The following is a 21,604-nucleotide window of genomic DNA, read 5'->3' on the forward strand; positions in this document are numbered from 1 at the left end:
GCACACACTATTTTAAATCAGCAACCTTTATCAGCCTGTTCATGAGTCACCGCTCTTTTACAAAATCCAAGGATGTCATGATTCTCTGAGGAGGTGTTTCTGTGTCTTGCACACATTGCATGCCTTTTACATCTGCTAGTGCCATTTGTGAATATTTTCTATTTCAGCTAAATTTATATGTGATTTTCACTATTTTTACAACCTACCCAAGTAAAACATAACTAACTGCCCGGTTTACACCTGGTATCCACATAACATGTGCGTAGTTTCTATTAAACGTGCCTCTTCCATTTATGTACTTCATGTGTGCATCTCATTTTATTTTATTTGTACCTACATTTTGTCAATATCAATGAGGCACTATGTTTATTTGCAAAAAGGAAAGTGAGCTCCAATCACAGGTGGTGTCTTGAGATGCATTTGGAGTCATGTGACTTGTCCATATGCCAACAGTTGTGTTTAGAGTTGTCCACTTGTGATTGGATCAGCCAGTCCACTTTACTGATGCCATGTCTAACCAGGCTCTAGATGCCCGTATATGCTACATCAAAAACATCAATGAAGTCATTTATGAAATCACTACAATTGTATCGGCAAAGTAAGCCCCTGAGAGTTGATTTGAAAAGACTATTGACACAAAGACCAATAGCATGACCTGCCAGGGCCTTTGTTCATACCCTTTTCCATGGGGAACTATGACAGAGTCAGAAACTCTTACTGATTAGAATTTTTTAGAGCAATTGTCAACCCTTCTCAACTCTCAGGAAACCTTTAAATATTGTTTGTGATCCATTCTGCATTAGGATGTTTATTTGAATCTAATAAAATTACTTTAAAGTGTTGCAAAACAGTGTAGAAAACGTATAATGTAAGGAAAGCAGGGCATCATGTTTCCATAACTGTATTACATGGAACATATGTATTAAACCGATTCACGACTTTAATTAGCTTGGACCGAAAACAAAAAAACAAATTGCTGTTGAATCATATTGCTTATTTGTTTATTCGTTTTCAATGTGTATGCAAGTGACCATTCACATCGATATTGTAACATCGTATCAAATGTTTTGCGGTCTACTTTGGGTGTATTTTCCTCTGTTTTTTTAAAGCTTGTCAGGTGAGCATTTCAATTTAGCAATCAATGCAGTTCTTCATTCATACGGTCAGTAACAGATTAGCTGATATCTCTGAAACATTGAAATCAGTCTACACTCTCTAATCAGCAGGACACAACCTCTCACCTTGCCTGACACTTTCAGAAAGATAAGAGGGGGCACAAATAAAAGGGAAAAAGGGGCAATTTTCTTGTTCCCACAATCTCACACTGTTTTGAAGCAGAAGTAGTCAAAAAATGTTTGGCCATTAGCTGTTCAGTATAGTTTATTTTTTTGCTGACGAGAGCAACGTCAACTGCTTTCATCCTACACCAAGTCACATAGAATAAACCAGCTGTTTAATTAATTCTCTTTTTCTTCTTAATGAAGAAAAAAAGTGATTTCTCTTAGACCACTCTCATGCATATGCATTTGACAAAATCCTTCTGTTTTAGGCCTCCTACACAGTACATGTTTGAGTTAACCGAAACATGTATAGAAATAAATATTCATTGTGGATATATAGTAAAAATATACAAAATACAGTTGGGGGAAAAAGAATTTTCAACAAAAGTGTTTTTTTTTCATCATGAAACAAGAAAGAGAAGAGGATGTGATAGTGACCTTTTTTGTGTCTGCGCTAATATTATCACTTGAGTTGGTGGATACCACAATGAAATGGCTTAATATCCTTGGGCTTAATGTGACTTTCTTTACTCCCACCAAAGGTTTATCTTTGCTTGGGGGTGCTGAATAATAAAATAAGTTGTTATGTAAGAAATCATGTAAAGTGAGCTGGTTGTTAGCAGGGAAAGAAATCCTTCCAGGGTGAACAGGACCCTGATGCGTAGTGGAGGTTTCATTTTTTCTGCCTCGTCAGTGTCTGTTGGCATTTTCTTATCCTTTCACCATCTTTATACAGTGCTGTATCCCATTTAAAGCTTTATTATGTGTTTAATTCATGTGCTATCTCAAGTTTTGTAGGTTTCTCTGTCATAGCCTGCAGATTTTTAATCTTTTAAGCTTTTTCTCCACTGTAATTGTTTCTGTTCTCCTTTTCCTACAGTGAATGGCTAGACAGTCAAATTAACCGGACAGTAAATCCTCAAGAGTCTCTGATAAATCTTCATTCCTGGCAACTGTCAGCTCATTATAGTAGCACTTTGTTTTTCATAACAACAGTCTGCTATGGATGGTGTGGGGGTGCTGTAAAGCTTAGCACACCAAGTGTTTTTGCACTTTTACAAAATTAAGAAAAGAAACATCTTCTGGGATAACATTTGAATCATACTGTGAAAGTTCTAAGTTTTTAAACTTCACTTTCTAAACTGTAAATGACAAAGAAAGCAGATTGAGTTGTTGCTTAATTTTTCAACTGCTTCTGCCAGACTGAAGCAGAGTGCGAGAAAGACCATACACAGACGGTTCAGCAGAGAAGGTGCTGCCTCTTTGTAGCACATTTGAGAATACCCTCAAAATAATTTTTTTCTCAAAAATACTTTTATGTATTTATAATATTCATACAAAATGAGCACATGCATTCTTATTAAATTAAGAAATGTGTCACACATGCAGTGTGGTAGGCCTGTTAGTGGTGGCAACTTGAGTGTCTTGCAGATGGCAAGTACCCTGTCTACTTATTTCTATCCTCAAATACTTGTTTTTATTTTATTTTTTTCTAAAGTTGTATTTTTAGCTATTTATAAATGTTATAAAATCAAAGCCTTTTTTAAACTTAATTTCCATTTTCTCATTTTTGTATTGAATACTTTGAATTGAATACACATCTCCTGTTCTTTTTGAACCTGTGATTCAATTTTCAATGTTTAATGTTTTGATTTGGAGGCATGCCTCCAAATCAAAACACACAAAGTACTATCTTACATTTAATATCACACAGTAATGCGGGTGTTACAATAAACCTCATTTCCTGAAAGGATGCATCGGATCCATACTGCACAAAACCCGGAAGTTAGCATCCATGCTGAAATTTCAGTCTTCTGAGGTGGAACCTAAAGAGGAACACAAGGGTTCAGTCTACTGGAAAAAGGAAATGCCTTCCTGAAAAGTCTGTGCTCCATACTGAACTGTGGCTTTTCAGAAAGGGCCTCTGTATTCTTTTACCTTCTGTGTCACAGTATTGCCAGACGTTGGTTGTCAGTTGAAAGTTGTCCAATCTTGCTCATGCTCCTTTGAGTTTCCTCCTGGCTTACTTTTTTTGTTAGATTTGAATCTAGTATGTTTTTGTTGACCTTTTCATTTAATAAATAACTTTGCTTTTACATTCTAAACCCTGATCTCTGAGATCCCTGGCTCCTCCATTATGCATGTGCTAGTGTGGTATGTTAAACCCCAAATCATGGAGCCTTCCTCTAATTAATATTATTTGTTACATGTTGTGTAGGAAGCAATTAAAAGTCAAAACAACAAACAGGGTTGTATAGGTGGACTTATACCTCAACAGTCTAAATGCAAAATATATATTGTGTTTTTAAATACAATAATTTACTCCATGACCTAAAAGCCAATCACTGTTGAAGTAGTTTGCATTTAGCCACACCAGGATATTTAAACTCACGCATGGAGGTTAAGACATCAATAATTTAAACCCCCAGTCTGTGATCCATACGAAAAACAAAGGTCAACCCTTTGTACCATAACAATTCAAAATACAACACTAACCACTTTTTCACACTCAAAATGATTTACATACATTGTAATACATTATAAATGCTTAGGAACAGCTTAATGTTTGTTTAAATATAACCTAATAACCTATCATAAATCACTGGTGAGTTCTCTTTGGGGATCAACATCATGAAAAAGTACTTTAGTTAATTTTACTGGTGATTAAAGATAACAGATTTCTTAAAAAAAGGTAGGTAAAACACATTTTATTCTTCTACAGACAGCATATGAAAAAAAGTTGTATTTATAACTTGCATTTTATTTTTTACAAATTATCTTCAAAATATGAATGAAGCTCAACACTTCTGGAAGTCAGACTAATTTAACTTGACTCACTCATATAATGACAAATCAGGAAAAAAATATTAAATTGCATTTTCAGTGTGTTACATTTCATAGGGTTGACAACAGAGGAAAGTATGCTGGAGGGCTTTATGTGTGTATAATATGAGATATTGTTCTGTTTTGAATAAAACAAGATTAGATGCTCTTTTCTCAAAGATAGATCTTTTTTTTCACATTCCTCATCTTTTATATTAAACCCTAAGTGAACAATACCGTCATGACCCGGCTCGGGAGGTCACAACAAAATATAGGAGACACTCAGGGTTAAAGTGTAAATAATTTACCAAATTAGTCCAAACTCCTAATTTCCAAATGAAGACTAAAGTCAAACAAAAACCACAGGGTACCTGTGGAGAAGTTCAGATAGAGCAGGTAGAATGGACATTGTGAAAGGGCAGGTTAAGTAACTCAGCACACCAGGCCCAGGTGTGCTGAGTTACTCCAATTAGGGCTGCAACTTGATCACATGGTTAACACACCTCCAAGATAAGCACTACACAAGAAAACATTATACCCATTCACCCTACTGGGGCATCACAATATCATTTTTTGAGAATTGAATTGCTATTATGATGGGCAGACAGTTATTGTTGTTAACTGAATGTTTCTGCACCTACACTTTGGGTGTTATTAACTTACAGTAGATCAGCTTGTTGAAATGAACACACTTCTAAATTGTATCTGTTATCCCCATCTTTTTTTAAATGTCTAAAATGCATTAATGCACTCTTTTCTTCAATTTTATTTTTATAAAGGCATTATGATGATAATTATGATGACATTTTCTTTACTTTCTCTATCTTAATGGTTTTTTAAGCGGTGTATGCATGGATCCCATATCTGTTGATCTATTTGTTCATGACTTGATTTTATTTAAAAACTAATGCATTGTTGTTGCCGAAAATGGTTTTGCCTTAACATTGTTGGTATTATTTAAACAATGTAGCTTGTTTGGTTGTCAGTCAGTCAGTCAGTTGTTTGGTTGGTTTTGAAAGGATCTTCAAAGACTTAACCTCTGATTGTACACTTACAATCACACATTTCAAACCTGAAATGATGATAATGGCTGAGCGATATGGGTAGATTTGAGAGGGGATTTTTTATTATTTATTTTATTTTAAATTAAAGGAATATATCAATACCACACAATGTTACTCTATTAAAAAAAATCTATCCTCTGTAATTTTAAGTTACTTGAATAGCTCACATGTGATATGCAATGATGTGCTTCAACATATTTTCATTGTTCAGGTTACAACTTCTAACAGAGCATTAATAGGAGATCACTCTCTCATGTATCATCTTATGTTGATCTTGTTTGCAAATAATTACATCTGCACAGCAATTCACCTGTGTCTTTTCTTATAATTAAAGAAACAGGAGGAAGCTTTTCAAGCAGGGATTTTCATGATCTTCTCAACTAAATATGATTTTAGAGCTCCCCAACTGTAAAATAGCACTTCAACACTTTTATAAAAGTTTACCTTCTGTGTCACCTTCTGTGTCATCAATCTGCAGGAGCCCTTTTAAAGAAACCCAACGAGCCGAGCGAGCCGCCTTCAGACGAGTATCATCGTTCCATTAGATTTCTGCTTTCCTTTTTTTTCTTGTTTCCTTTATGATTATAAAGCCTGTTTCTCGTTTTGGTGCATATACAAAGGAAAATCTTGTTTAAGTGAATATGTGTATTATTCAGCATTAATAAAGAACCTAAAACAAATAAACGATATGTCTAAGTCATTTTTTTTTAACAGGTGTCATCTCATGAACCTCTCGATCGTGTTTTGTTACAGGAGCCCCATTCACCGCTGATTGATTAATTAATGTTAAAAGAATGTTTATTTTGTTATCGCTCCTGATTCTGTAACTTAAATTTGGAGCTTTCACGCAATTACTGATGAGGGAGGGCGAGAGAGAGAGAGAGAGAGAGAAAGAGAGAGAGAGCGAGAGAGAGCGGTGGGAGGGGGGCGGGACTAGCTGGGTATGGTTTTTCAGCACCGCGGACAGCTCCCGTCGACTGTCTATGGACTGCAGTGAAGCGACGCCACAACCCAGGTGGATGATAAAAAAAACGATTCAGCAAACCGTAGATGAAGTTCCGGCTAGTATTGCCAACGTACAGCTTCTTTTTTATTAATTGAATCACCTGTTTTTCTCGTTCTACGGCCTGACTGTGGAGTCCAACCGGGTTTAACTGCATTGCCTCTGCGTCTTGTGTTTTACTCTCCTTGTCTCCTCTACTGGCAACCATAGTGCTTTGAAAGTGTTTTTTTTTTTTGGGGGGGGGGGGGGCGGGGGGGGGTGTTGAGGGGTGGCTAGGGGTGGAGAAGGGTGGATTGAACTGTAAACATTATTTTTTTCAGACTTCTGCGCTGCAACTTATACCATAAAGCATCGGTGATCGCTTATGTCCGGTTATTTTAAGGCGATATGGATGTTCCGTTATGATGTCTAAGCAAAAAAGGAAGTTGAGTAGTTTCCCTGGGCTTCTTTTCATGTCCTGATACTAAAAAGACGACCTGCATATGCACCACTGGCTGCAATCCTTAGATCAGAGCTCCTAACACGTATTTTTACTTGTTTTGCCTGTTGTGGAAAACGGCAACGAGAAACATGAGATGTCTCTATGACTTTTCCAATCGCACCTGAGCGAGAGACACAGTGAGTGGACCATCTTACCCTGCTTCTACTGAAGGAAACGATTTTTCTTTCCTTCTTCTGAGCTTCATGAACGACTTTGGATCTTGCATTTTAAAGGACAGCGGGAACTCTGGATAAACTGAAAAGGAGAGTGGTCTTAATTCACTTTACCACTCACCAGGAAAAACACATTTAAAGACACGGTAGAAAATGAGGAAGTTTCGTAAAGTGTTGGACGGCTTGACTACCTCCTCCCCAGCATCGACTCTTGGGTCCACATCGTGCGGCAGCGGGGCCGGGACTCCCAACGCGGCGCCAACTCCTAAAGAAATCGATGTCCAAGAGACTCTACTGTCGGACAACTTTCAGCTTTGTAAGGTGGGTGGATAAAGAGCTTTGCTCAGCGTTCTATAGACAACGTCCTGGAATAAGGAGGTCTAGTCTGCAACGCTATTTAACTCTGACTTTCTAACATCATTGGGCTTGTTGACATAATTATTTGATTACGATTGTTAATAAAAATGAGCGGGCGTGTTATCAATGATGTATTCGAAAAAAAGACTGGAAAGTTTAATCTGCAGTGAGTTGAGGTACTGCGCTAGATTCGATGGCCTGCTGTATTCTGTTTGTGTTTAAAGTTCAGCACCATAGACAGCTCATCGTTTCCTCGCTGCTGAACACTGGGGGCTATTGAAGACGCAACAGCAGAGAGCAGCATTTGAAGTATACTGTATGTTGGTATGGTTTATCACGGCAGTGACTGCAATAAATCTTTATTATTAGAAAACCGCTGTTCATCTACATACGATTTACGTGCACGGCGAGAAGGACATGGAATGTATCATTGTCAGGACTATACTCCAGCTCCCACCACTTTATGTAGTGTAGCTGTGTAGGCTAACGCGCCTCGTCATCAGCTTGTTGTATTGGCTACAGTAGCCTAGCTTACACACATGTGATACAAACAACCCTAAGGAAGTCAATGGATAGCAGCCTCCTGGTTGCATCAGCAAGTAGTCGCGATTGGTGTAGGGGCGATGATATAACTGGTGTCCCTCCCATGCATAAAAGAGAGTGCACAATAAGCCAGCAAAGGGACCCTGCAGTAACCACTGTCCTAGCGTATGTGCTTCACGTAGAATGATTGAAGAATGTAGAAATGTGGAACAGGCATTTGGGGAATTTATCCTCCATCATTAAAGACGTGAATTTTGGATGATACTGTAGATGTTTCTTTAAGAATCATTCAGAAAGTAGTTTCCCTACTGTACATTTCTTGGTAGAGTGAAACTGGCGGTGGCGCTTCTGGGGGAGGTGGTAGTTGGGGTGGGGGTATGATTCAGAAGCGCAAAAGAATGCTGCAGAGCACCCTCGGCAGGCTGGCAGTCACGCAGGCAGCCAGGCAGGGAACTAAGGAGGGTGAAGGAAATGCTAGATAAGAACAAAATGCCTTCTACCACAGCCTTTTCTCTTATTGACTTAATGCATGGTTGTTATTGAAAACCCCTGCCACTCTTGCAAAGGCAGTTCCCATTGCTATCCCAATAAACTTCTCTAATCTAGGTCTGTGCAGCTCAGGTTATAGAATAAAGTCTGTATTTGAAGTGATGCAATGAGTATGAAAAAGAGTCTTCCCTGGTATTGTCTCTCATTCAAGTACTCTGTTTTACCTGTAATGTTGAACTGAATGTGAAGTAGACACATACTTGGATTTAAAGAACCTTTTGATATCTACACTGGACCATTTAAATTCTGGGTTTAAATTGTTATAAACTGTATTGTGTTCAGTTTTAGGTCAGGTTCAAAGAAAACATATGTAAATGAAACAAAAACTGGTCAGTTTTTTTTTCCAGAAACAAACATGTAGATATAATAACAGTACAGAGGAAAACATGACCTGTAATTATTTTTAGTGCCCCAAATATTGATTGGTCTTTCAAACGGGGACATAAATCTGATGGCACATGTATATGTGGGAGGCTTTGGCATCTTGGCTTACTTCTTAAAGTTAGTCATGACTTCTTTCCTCATCTTGCAGCGTGGGAGGATGCAACAACTTTGTTTTTATTATACATTATTTTTGTAGTAAAAAGTGCTGTACCATCCAAGAGATTGATGGCAGTTTAAGAAAATTTGTTGTGGATTGTTTGCATATTCTGGATAAGACAGCTAAAGAAAGAGAGGGAATGCTTAAGGAGAGAGTGGGGAATGACATGGAGCAGTGTCGAGGTCAGAGTCAAACCCATGGACACTTTGATGAGGAACATAGCACCTGTAGAAGTGGAGCAAGTTCTAACCACGATTCTTTCAGTGCCCTGGTACCCAAGAGATTCTAGTTTTATAAAAAAGCATGGCAGGGAGCGGTTCCCTCACAATTTTGTTTTAGTGGAAGGCATGGGAATTTTCCCCTTCATGATAGAAAAAGTTTTAGACACACTGTGAATGTAATGGTCTCAAGGCTAGAACAAAAGGCAGGATACTTGATGATGGTTAATATTAAGTATTTCGTATTCCTCTAGATTTATGTTTACAGATTTCAGGCTTTTTAAAAAACTGAGAGCTCTTCTATGTTTTAATACATGTTATAATAATACTAATTTGCCAAAAATTGTAGGGTGTAGTTTTGTCCTGTGAAATCCTAAAACATAAGTGGCCCAGACTCCAAAATCATCTAGATATTATTTCACATATGTTGTAATAATAAAACAGGGACAATTAAAAAAAAAAGAAAAGATAATAAACAACAAAAGCAGCACTTTTCCCTGTGGTTGCTATGTAAAACAACAACAACAACAACAACAACAAACAAATAAAGAGAGTAGAGCCAGAAGTGTCTTGAGATTATCAGTAGTGGGAAACAAATCATTTGAACTCAATATGAGATGAAACCCTGTTCAGTGCTGGTGGAATGGACAGACTTATTTAATCTGACAGAGAGGCCACAAATATTTGGTTTCCTGAGGATTTTGTTGGTAAATTAAGCAATAGCCAGGTTAATATTTATTGTTATTATGCTCAAAAAAGTCACATACAATTCTTATGTGACATGTTTAATAAGGATTTGGCATATTCATTTTAAACAATGAAAATATTCTAACTTGTGAATTGTGGTTGAGCAACCCAACTTTAATTCACCATGAGAAAAACATTAATCAAAATAAAGCAAGTAAGAGGGGAAACTTCATTTTAACCAGCAGACACCTTTAGCTGAACCCGACCTATTTGAAGAGCCACTGCGTTGGAAGAGGGTGATTCAGAAGACAGAGATGGAAAGAGACTAAAGGAACAACATCAACAATAGTTTATACAGATTTAACGATAAATTACCAATAATAATGATTCAAGTATGTGTAATATAAGCAGGGACCACATAGTAATGCTATAGACTGATCCTTAAAAAAATAAACAGCACAGTTTCGAATAGTGGTTGTGAGCATATTACAAAACATCCAGTTAGGAGAGTATTAACATTAAAAAATGATTTAAGGGCAATTATTATAATTTAAGTCACTAATTTGCTGAAAAGATAACTGATTTTGTTGTTTTATGCTTGCTTTTAGAGGTTAGGTGCATAGACTGTAAATATAAATGTACGAATCCTGACTGATGTCACCCATCTATTACTGTATAGAACATTGGAAGTCCCTGGGTGGTGGCCGCAGTGCTAGAAATTGTTTCTCAACCTAAAAGAGGCTAAGAGATGAGCTGAATATTTCTGATGCAAAAACTGACATTTTGAATGGAGTGTGTATGTGACTTTAGGGAATCTTGGAGCCAGCCTCAAGCGGGCACTTTGGGAACCGCAGTTTTGTCACTAACAAATTTGGCTTCCTTTGGAATTTTTCAAGGTTGACGCTTAGTTAAGAGATTGCAGTGTCCCCACCTCTTTTCTCTGGCAGAAGGATGAATGGGCTTTAAAAGATGACCTCATCTCCCTCCCTCAGCAGAGAGCCCACATGCTTTCTTTTGGTATGATGACTCAGTGGGTTTGCTTCCAGTTACTCTCACATTACCATGTGTCAACTGGCTGTCAAAAGCCACAGTGCGGGATCAATTAAGGGGGAGTTGATGTCAGGCTGACAAGCGATGGTGGGGGGAAAGTAATGGGAGATGAGAGTTGTTCAGTAAACTGCATACAAGTGAGGAAACAAAAAACATATTTCTAAGAAGTGGAGAGTGTACTGTGTGTCTGCCTTCATTGTGTAATATCAATTATAGAAAAAAAACACTTCACAAAGTATTACAGTTTGTTTAACAGTTATAATGATATCCAATTTAAGTAGGCTACATAAAGACACTGCATCGACAACAGAATCTATAACCAAATGTGATGTTAGGATGAATGTTTTGACTCTTTATATTAGTTAAATAGCCAACGTGTGTGCTCATGAAAGACAAATTGCCACCCCTTGATTTTGTGTGGGCTTACAAAATTCTTAGTCCATTCTGTCCGTAGGTGACAGCAGCACGCCTGCTCACCTCATGCTGTGGAAATATAATGGAGCAAGCTTAACAAACAGCCTTTCATTTGGCAAAAATGTCCATGACTTCACAGTCATAAAGTCTGTTTCAATCTTAAGATGCTTGTTGAAACACTGCAGTGATTTTCCTTTGTATTTGTGAGTGATAACGTTTTAGTTTTACTTGTAAAATCAACCGCCAAGTCTGTGTATTTTGCAATTTAAATGTTTACCACTCAATGCAAATTTCAAGGCCTTATCTATGATGCATACTTTGTTATTGCTTGTGTTTCCATGGCTACCATTGTTCGAGTCCAAGGAGAAACTAGACAGAAATCCATCATGTCAAATCAAGTGTTGACAGACAACAACAAAAGCATATGCATATGAAAGGAAATGTATGCTTAAAGAAATCTTATCAGCATATCTTATTATTCCAATGTGTAACTTCTGACCATCATATGGAAAGAGTTCAGAAATATCTACACACAGTTCCCAGTCTTTTTTTTCACGAGTACTCTGGTAAACATATGAACACTATAAAATTGCAATAATACAATGCAGTTAAAATGTTCAGTGCATGAATAAGAGTGCTAAATTTAACATGTTCAGGGGGAAAATCCAACAAACAGACACAAAGTTTCTTCTCTCCCTTTATGTGTGTTTCTTGGATCCATTTGCTGTTAAGCAGTGACACAAACCTTCTCTGCCTTATGTCTTTTAACCCTCCTTTGTCATTTGGATCAGTTAGACCTCATCCATTGTAGCCAACGGCTACATCGACACAGACCTTTTTTTATTTTTTGTTTCACATAAAACACTTTTTTTTATTAAATGGATGTTACTGGGTAACATGTTTTTATCTTAGCAACATCCTGTGTAAATCATTTTTGCATAGTATCAAGAAATATCAAGATTTATACTTGTTGGTTTCTGAGGATGATATTTACATATCTCTTATGCAAATAATCAAAAATCTTACCTGTGCTTTGTGCACCAAAAACAAATGATAGTCCATGACTTGAGGGAGGCGAAGGTTGATTTTCACATGCTAGGTTTTTGACCCCACGGCTGCATGAAAGCATATGACCCCCTCATGTATAATCAAAAGAAACAGCTCCTCCACAATCACACACACACAAAAGTAGGCTTTTCACTTACAGTATATGATTAAATTATGCATATGCGACTGTTAAGCCCACGCGTCAATCTGAAGAGACACATGCTTAACATTCTTCAAATTTGACCCCTAGAGGGTCGATAATAAATGCTCCCAAATGAGAAATGACTGTATAATGGACCTACTTGAGTAGTACTATACGTTGAAAAAGACACTGTATGTCTTGTCCAAAAAAACCCCAAACAAAAACAAAGATACAGTAAATATATCAACACAAATGCATAAGCAATCACAGAAACAACAAACAGACCCAGGTCTTGGTCGCTTTATGTGTTTAACTGTTAAGGTGGGGGTTATTTCTGTATTAAATGAAAAATGAGAACATTGTGAAACAGACTGTGGATCATCTTAGATTTATTTTGGTCAAACAACATAATATAATATACATCGCAGACATTTGCTCACACATGCTTTCCCAAGATCTCATAGTCGTTGGCCCATGCTTGACCAGGATCTTAAACTCACTGGCCCATGCTTGACCAGGATCTTATACTCACTGACCCATGCTGACCAGGATCTTACGATCACTGGCCTTTGCCTCTTCACAGTGTTGATTATATTCTACTCGGAAGTACAGCCCACACATTTTTTACTAGTTGTGTACTTCTACAATGGCTACAATGAAGAAATCACCTTGATTCATAAATGTCAGACATACATTTCTTCTTAGCAAATTTCCTCTTACAATAGAAACTTGGCACCAATCCCAATATAACTGTGCTACTGTGAGATATCTCTTACACATGTGTATTTCAGGTTTCCAAACCTAAAAAAGAATTTCTCTTAGAAGGTTGACACAATTAAAGATATATTCACAAAATGTTCACATATGTAAATCCCAGGACATGTTTTCTTGCAAAATTAAAAAATAAAAAAAAGTAATTCATAGCTACTTTATCTAAACATGCAATGCAATCCCCATTTCTCCCCATGCATTGAATTTGTTTAACTAAATAAAAACACACCAAAACAGCTTTTTTGATTCTAGCTGTATGAGAATTTGCCTTGGTTATTCAGTTATTCAGTTCAACATAATAATTTAGTCACAGCTCAGCATTTTTGGTGAAGCTGTGAAAAAACATCTGCAGACTAATGTACATCACCTGCCCAGAATCAAACTGCAGTTAATTTGATATAACAATGGCATATTACATTTGTTAGTGTTCCCGTCAACAAACAGAAGTGACTGTAAGAAACTTTGTAGTTTCTCAGTACAGTCAAATATCTCAAGCAGCCCTTAAAAACTATGTATGTCTTTTTATCATTGAAATTGAAAATGTTGTACTTGTTGTGATAGCAACATTTTACTGAACTGTCTTTGAACCTTGGGTAAAACCATTTGTTACCAAAACAAGAAATGATTAAACCCCTCCCACGCTTGCAGATTCACCTCTTTTTGTATTTTTTGGGCTGCTCCTGACTAGAAAGGAATTTTGGAGCAACCTTAAAATATCTTCCCTCAAACACTGGTGGGGGAGGCCTTCTGTGTCTTTGGCTGTCTGATGGAAAAAATGGAAAAGATGAATACGATGGGAATGTTCCACTTTTCTATACACTTCTAGCTGTCATACTGTTTGCCGGAGAGAAGAAGAACTATGTATGCAACACAGAGCACACATGAAGATAAACTGTCAATAAAATATGTTCAGGGAGTATTCAAAGTGGAAACACATTTCTTCATTCAAATAAACACATCTTAGTTAACCACCAAGCTGAAAGTGGCATTATGTACACATCTTCCACATTTTCGAGTAGTTAAAACATTGTACAGGGGAGGGCCCTTTGAACAGACTACTGGTGAACAAATGAATACTATTAGTGTGAGCAGCTACATTGGTAAAACATTAGTAATGACACTTAGTAGATTAAGCTTTAACAGATGACAGGTACAATTGTACCTTTCTGAAACACTGTCATTGAGTATTAAAATGGACGTCGAAAATGTAACACTGTTAACCATTAATCCTTTCATTACGTTGTTAATGGATTAATGGCTAACAGAGTTAAATGCTTCTTGTAGACCAACCACATCTAATAATGTCAAAACAACATTTTATTTAGATGCAATGTATTTGTTAATTACAATTACATGTTACTCTAATTTACAAGTTATAACACTATAATAATGAAAACAATCATAACATGTCAATTATACTGTAATGAACCAAAATGTATACATAGGAGGACAGCAGGACTTACTTTTTAATGCTGAATATTACTCATAGTTTAATAAATCCATCACATTTCTATCAAGTAGGTTTAAATAACCTAAAAACAAATATTATCTGAACTGAGCTGATATTTTGTGTAGTTAACCCTTTTTTATTTAAAGAAGGAAAGAGTGTCCTCTGTGAGCTATAGTTGTTAATAACATGTGATTTAGGGTGTTGGTAAAAAAATCACATTTAGACACACTTAAAAATGTAGAAACAGAAACATCTACATAGGAGAAGTTGCTGCAACCAGATGTGCTGCCATCTTCTATAGCTCCCACAGTGTTTTCAGTATATTTGACAATTTCCAAACTGCCAATTTGAGCATGGTGCTGCATATATGCACCACCAGTCTGATGTGCTCAGACATGCCTCAACACCATATGACCCAAAGACATTGATTATATAGGAGGAATAATGATGCAACAGCTGACCAGCAAGGCAGCGTGCAGTCTCTCACATCATATATTCTTCCTGTCCAATCATGTCCATGTATCCCCTGCTGCAACAAGTGTCTTGTGTTCTTCCAGCAAGACTTCATCAGGATGCTTCTTTCTTATCTATTCTACTACAGTACTGCTAGGAAGCAAGTAGGACAATTACATACTAGGCCTATAAGACATAATACTTGACAATTCCAGAAATGTTACAATAGCGTTGTCCTATATTCTTGTGAAATGTCTCAAGGATATAAAAATTAGATAAACAATCCAATCTATAATTTATCTAAAAATAGTATAAAAAAAAAAAAAAAAAAAAAAAACCCTTAACCTGACATTTGCAAAAACATTTATTAGATAATGACCACTCCCCTTTTAACATTAAAACCTTTGACACTATATATTAAGATGTGGGCGCTTTTAGCCAACAGGCATTTCCGATATTGTCAATATCTATCCACTGTCTTTCAATTTCAATTTCCTTCTTTTTTTTTGCTGTGTATACACATACTTCTCTAACTATGCATTATTCAACATGTGTGAGCGCTTTCCCCTCACAAATGGACTCTTCATCCATTACCCTATTTATTCTTGCTCTGTGTGAGCACAACCCTTTCCCGTGATATTGTTGTGTAGATAAATGTATCCAAGGACTATCAAGGTCAAACCTTTTTAGTAAGCTCAATGCATTACCATTTCCTCAGCCTAACAGTATCTACCGATCGCCTTTATTGGTGCAACCATGTGCCATATTGAAGGGCCACACCTGTTAAAAGTCTTTTCACAGATTGTTTACAGATAAACACATTTTTGCTGATATTCTCAGAGTCTTTGTTTGTTTGAACAAAAGAAATAATCAGCTGCAATTGTTCTTGGAAGATTTAAAATTTAGGTAAAAGATAAATGAGCTTCATTTACGTACAACAAATTGTCCTTGTATTTCCACCACTAAAATAGCATTTGCACAACTGCATATTACATTGAGAGGCTGCTTTAGCAAGCAGTCTACATACTGATCCAACATCCACACATATTTGTACAATGCTGGTTATGGGTTCAAGAGTAAGAGCTGGGCTTTACACTGCTGACCTTCTGTTTTGGGGACAACTAGTGGTGGGTGATATGACCTAACTAATTGGCATTTTTGTCCTTTTTACGGTAACAATATTATAGCAAGATACTGCAGTATTAAAAAAGGACTGCACATATGCATGCACATTTATGCACTACCCCTTTCTTCCCCGAAAACAAGCCTCCAGTGCAATACTCAACTTGTTTCTGTGAGAAAAAGAGAAAGATGTTTTTATATGTCACTGTCTTCAGATGACTCAATGTAGTTTCTCCCCTGCAGAGTTGTGTTAGGCTGCTGCTGAAAAATCCAACATTTCCTCAACATGGATTTAAGACAAGCGAGATGTCAGTTGAAACACACCTTTAAACAGATAGACCAGTTGTAAATGATAAATAGACTTGAGCTTGTATAGCACTTTTCAAGTGACTCTCAAAGACTGTTGCTTTGTCCTGTACTTCTGCATTTTTTTCCCCGTCACGTTTTACTTCAGGAGACTTACTGGGACAGTCTGCTGGTGTGATGTTATATGTTAAAAGAGTAAGGTCAGGAGAATCTTGAAATTATCTAGATATTTTCAGGTGTGCATATGGTAAAAGGCTTCCCAACTGAGTTTAACTGATCCACAAGTCACTTTTATTATAAACACTTGACACCCGCTCTAACACAAGGAGGAGGCAAACTACATAAGTATCAGCAAGAAAGACAAATCAACAATCATGAATTTAATGCAAAACACCTGTGTTAAATGTTTACTTTTTAGAGAGAGAAAAGGACTAATGTGCTCACATTATAGCAAATTGCATACAGGCGCAGGACGGGAAAAACATTTTAATGCAAAAAAAGAGAAAGGTCTGCATACTGTTCAGCTCCCTGTGAGCAACTTTATTTAATGTAAGCTTTTAAACATGTATGTTTAATTACATTTAACCATTACTTAAATTATCTAAGAAATTATTGAGATTAAATTGTTGAACCGTGTTTGGAGACACAGAAGCTAAATACACAATTTGCTTTTAGTGGTAGACATGGGTACTGCTTGCTATTTTTAGAATGAGGGGTCTACCAACTCTGCAGTTGAATGCTCATTGGAGTGAGAGCCTCCTTTGTGGAAAGAGGTGGTATTTGTCTTTGGGGGTTGGATATGTATGTGTGGCGTTATCTGAATGAACATCAGGCTTGTGTGTAGTTTTGTATTGGAGGAGGCATAACATCTCAACAAAGAAAGAGAGAAAAGAGGAGGATGGAGGATAAAGAGTGAAGTTGATGTCATGCAGCCTCTGGCAGCCATAGCGCAGGTACTTTGCAGCAGGTCACCAGTTGCTACATGGTTGACTGGGTTTCTGAGTGTACATTATGCTGCTTTGACATAATAAATCTACATTCAGTGATTCCTTTTGTGTTTGCTTGCAAGCTGGTTGTGACAGGGAACTAATCACAATACGTTAAAAAGGCTACTTAATCAGACTTAAAGGGACTGAAGGAACGATAACAAAAAGACAGACGGACAGACAGACAGACAGACAGACAAAAACATTGAAGACATACAGTATGGAGGAACCTCCTCACATGTATAAACATAGCCTACTCGGACAGGCATATTGAAAGAGGAAGAAACATTTCTTCTGCCCTCAAATATATATGAGCAGCATATTAAATTCACCAGTAAATGTGTTTCTCATACACTTCATGGATTCCTTGTATCTGTATGTGTGGAGCAGTTCTGCCGTATCCCAGCAACCGTGCACTACAGTTGTGCTACATAAGCTACAGGGTCATTGGTGCAAGTCCTGACCAAGTTCTTTCATATGCGTGTGCTTAACTAGTTCATATGAATGATTTTAAGAATGAACAGTACTTAATGTCAGAATCCTTTGCATTTGGATTAGTGAATTAAATCCCTTTTTTGAGCTGTAGTAGAAGTCAATGAAGTGAATAGGGTTTCAATTCTAAATATTTTTTTCAGTGTTTCAGGCCCTTTATGATACAAAGGTTAAGCATTTATTGCATACAAATTGAATGATAACTTGACCCTCCACTTTTTATTTTTAAGATATATGGGTGATGAGAAATGCAAGAGTTTTTTTTTTTTTAAAGGACATTGTTGTGAATCAGAAAATCTTCGGAACCAAGCGCACGACTCAGAGACAGAAGGACGTTTAACAAATAACAATTTATTAACACGTGACACGGGGTGAATAATTTGTGCAATACAATAATAAATGTGACTCTAGTGCAACCTAACAACCCTAAACCAAAACACGCGTGATGAGGAGCCAGATCGGACACACGAGACGAACAGGGGAAGACGGAGTCGCAGGAAGGACGGGAACGGGGACTACGGAGAAGGAGAAAATACAAGAGGTTAACAAACACGAGTAAATACAAATATCCAAGGAAGTACGAGAAGCAAGACCAAACACTGGAGAACAAACCCATGGAGATGAGACAATAATCTGGTGCTGGCTTCCTGCAAGGAGCCAGCTTAAATAGCCTGATGATGATGATGATTGGTTGACACCTGTGACCGCAGCTGAACCTGATTGAATAATTAGTGAGGGAAAGGGAGACACGAGGGAAAGACAGACAGAGAAACACAACAATACAACACGTGGAAAAACCCCAAACATGACAGACATATTGTCCCCTCTTCCAACTTTTCAAACAGTCCCTTGTGCTCTACTGTAAATGAAACTCCTGCTGTGCTTTGGTCAAAATATATAATGAATCAAGCACCAGAGGAGCTTTGTGACCTAGTAGAAAACCAGCTCTCTCAGAGTCCTCCGTTTTGGTGTGTGTGTCTCTTTAGATGCAATGTGCATCCCCTGAGTTTTCCTGGTAGACATCACTCCTCTGTAGCTAAATAAAAATGGTGGACCTGCGCAAAAGCTTTGCTTTATACAGGTGGTGGAGTCCATGGGTGAAGATACCAGGGGAGGGTATCTTTTTTTTTACCAGAATCCAACTTGTGATTTCACAAGTTCAGCAAATTTCAAACGGAGCGTTTTTCTGTGTTGTATGACTGATGCAGACCACAAACCATAGGACTGGATGGATTTACTTCACAGTTTGTGGGTTGGTAGACACTCAGGTTACCCTAATCAATTTTCAAAAACATTGTAAAAGTATAGAGGATTTTTCCAAATGTATCCTGAAGGATAAAAGTTGGTATTGAAGGATAAAAGTTGCTATTTCATCCTTTTCCTAAATGTTGTTAATATAAATCTGACTCCTCTAAATAATTACCTCAAATCTCTGCGCATTCTTTTGATGGGATGAGAGGAATGACTGGAGGCGTCGCTTTCAGGTTAACAGAGTTTATTAACCCGATGAATCAAGAATAGAAGTTACAGAGTCTCTGGGTTCAACACTACGTGTCCCTGACAACAGACAGACGCTGGATCAGTTCACGAAGTCTGAGCCCCGACTATCTTTCCCTGAACCCTTTTATACACTAGACAGAGAATATCTAACCAAATAATGCATTCAAGAATGTGCGGTTTCCTTCCTCCGATTGGGGCAACTTCCAAATTATGCGTCTTCGGATGAGTGGTTCCCCTTCTCTCATTGGTGCATCTACTCCCGAATCCTTTCACCATCTGTAGGGGAAGACACATCCTGCCTGGCCTGTTTCTTATCACAAGAAAGACATCTAGTCTAGTAACCAATTCCTTTTAAGGAGAAGACAATTTAGGTAATTAAGAATCAAGACTCACTCAACCTATATAAAAGTGGATGAGTAATTAACTGTTCAGGGCCTTAAACTAAACCTATGTTTGAGTTGGTGAGTGATTCAGTTTAAAGGGCCAAAAACACATGTTGGAATGTGCACTCACTTCTGCAAGCCCTCTTCACACAAACACCTTACTGAAAAGTATGGCAATTTTATTAACACACACAAACCTGGAATAAAACATGATAAAATAACTGGTATAATATAAATGTAAGCGAACATCATTCAAACTGTAAATATCAAATCTTTCCTTTGGATCGGGTGATGAAACTTTATTGCAGTAAACACTTTGATTATAAGCAGAAAAAGGCCTAATATTCTATCAATCCCCTTTAAAGACATGCTGAAAGCATTAGCCTCATTTTAATGAGCCTTATTTACCAACCATTTTTAGGACAAAATGTCTTCAATTCTTACATTGAGTTCAGTATTTTTTGATGGAGATTATGACGTTCAAATTTTCTTATCTCAAGTTGGTTATTAAGCTAAGATTTACTAACACTCAAGAGAATACTTGTGCACATTTGAGTGATGATATAAATGATTGGGTATGTTTTCTTCTTTTTGCACCTTGATATTATTAAACTGTATTAAACATAACATGCCTATTCTTTGCTGTCAAAATGTTTCCATGGAATTTTGCAGCAAGCCTCAAATGGAATCTTATGGAATTAAAGTTGCTGCTTCACATTTGATAAAAAAACAAAAAATTTCATTAACAAATAACATAACAATGGTATGTACCTAGTCATAATGACATATAACATTCAATTAACTTTTTTTTCTACATTTAAGATAACTATCTTCAAACTATGATATGTCACAATCTTTTATATGACTTGTATCCATTACTAAGATCTTCCTAACTTTATAGAAGTGAAATTTATCGGGACATTTAATAGAAAAATATTTATGGCCATACCAGTGAATATAAGAAACTCAATATAAGGAGATTTGGCTGGCAGTAGCTGCTCTGCGGCTTATAACTCTGACTCACTCCCTTTCTTTGTGGACATCACGACTGTCTGAGCCGAAACAGTTCAGAGAAGCAGCATTCATGCAAAGGCAAAGGTAGGCAGCATGTCCTTGGCATTAGAAGGCAATGTTTGTGTGTTAACTAGTGCAAGGGGAAACGACCTGAGTGCGATTAGTCCTGACAGAGGCTTTAGGGGATGAGTATGACATCTGTCTTATCCAAGTTATGAAATTGGAGCCAAAGCTGAATTTTGTTGAGAATGTTCTTTGGTCAAACTTTGTTTTGCGTCAACCCCAGGGACGTTGGTCACAGGAATTAAATATGACACAGGGAGTGGGTCAATAGAAGGCACTACAGCACATTAAGCCCAAGCATTCATAGTTTTACTCCCCTATACAGTGCTGCTACTTTTAACAGTTCACACCTTTTTTAGATATTCCTGTTTTATTTCAGATAAAACTTTCCATTGAAGTTTTAACTTGCCATGGTGTTTTACAAGAACACAATAACATCAGATGTGTAATTTTTTTTCATTACACATATTTTATTGTTATAAACATCAAAGCGTAAACTGCAATTGCACTTATTAAGTCTGAAAATTAGGTTTTAGTTCCCATGAAATGTAAAGAAATGAAAAATTTGCACTCAGGGCGTTTTAATATTTTTTTGACCACTTAAAATGCTTTGTTGAAACTAACATTTCAGTCAAATTCATTCTAACGTTTTGTACCACCTTATAGCTACCCTTTCAAACACATCATGAGAC

General features: G+C 37.1%; 1 protein-coding gene across 12 annotated transcripts in view; it reads left to right on the top strand.

Annotated features, from left to right (window-relative positions):
- The first annotated feature begins 6,420 nt into the window (after positions 1-6,420).
- stxbp5l (syntaxin binding protein 5L) overlaps positions 6,421-21,604 on the top strand; it is a 111,528-nt gene continuing 96,344 nt past the window's right edge. For all 12 annotated transcript variants that reach the window (XM_079357151.1, XM_079357157.1, XM_079357155.1 and 9 more), the window contains exon 1: positions 6,421-7,145. In XM_079357151.1, the coding sequence (XP_079213277.1) occupies positions 6,978-7,145 (168 nt within the window). In that variant the 5' untranslated portion in view covers positions 6,421-6,977. The remainder of the gene's footprint in view (positions 7,146-21,604) is intronic.

This window comes from Symphodus melops (genome assembly GCF_947650265.1).
Source record: "Symphodus melops genome assembly, chromosome: 12".
NCBI lineage: Eukaryota > Metazoa > Chordata > Actinopteri > Labriformes > Labridae > Symphodus > Symphodus melops.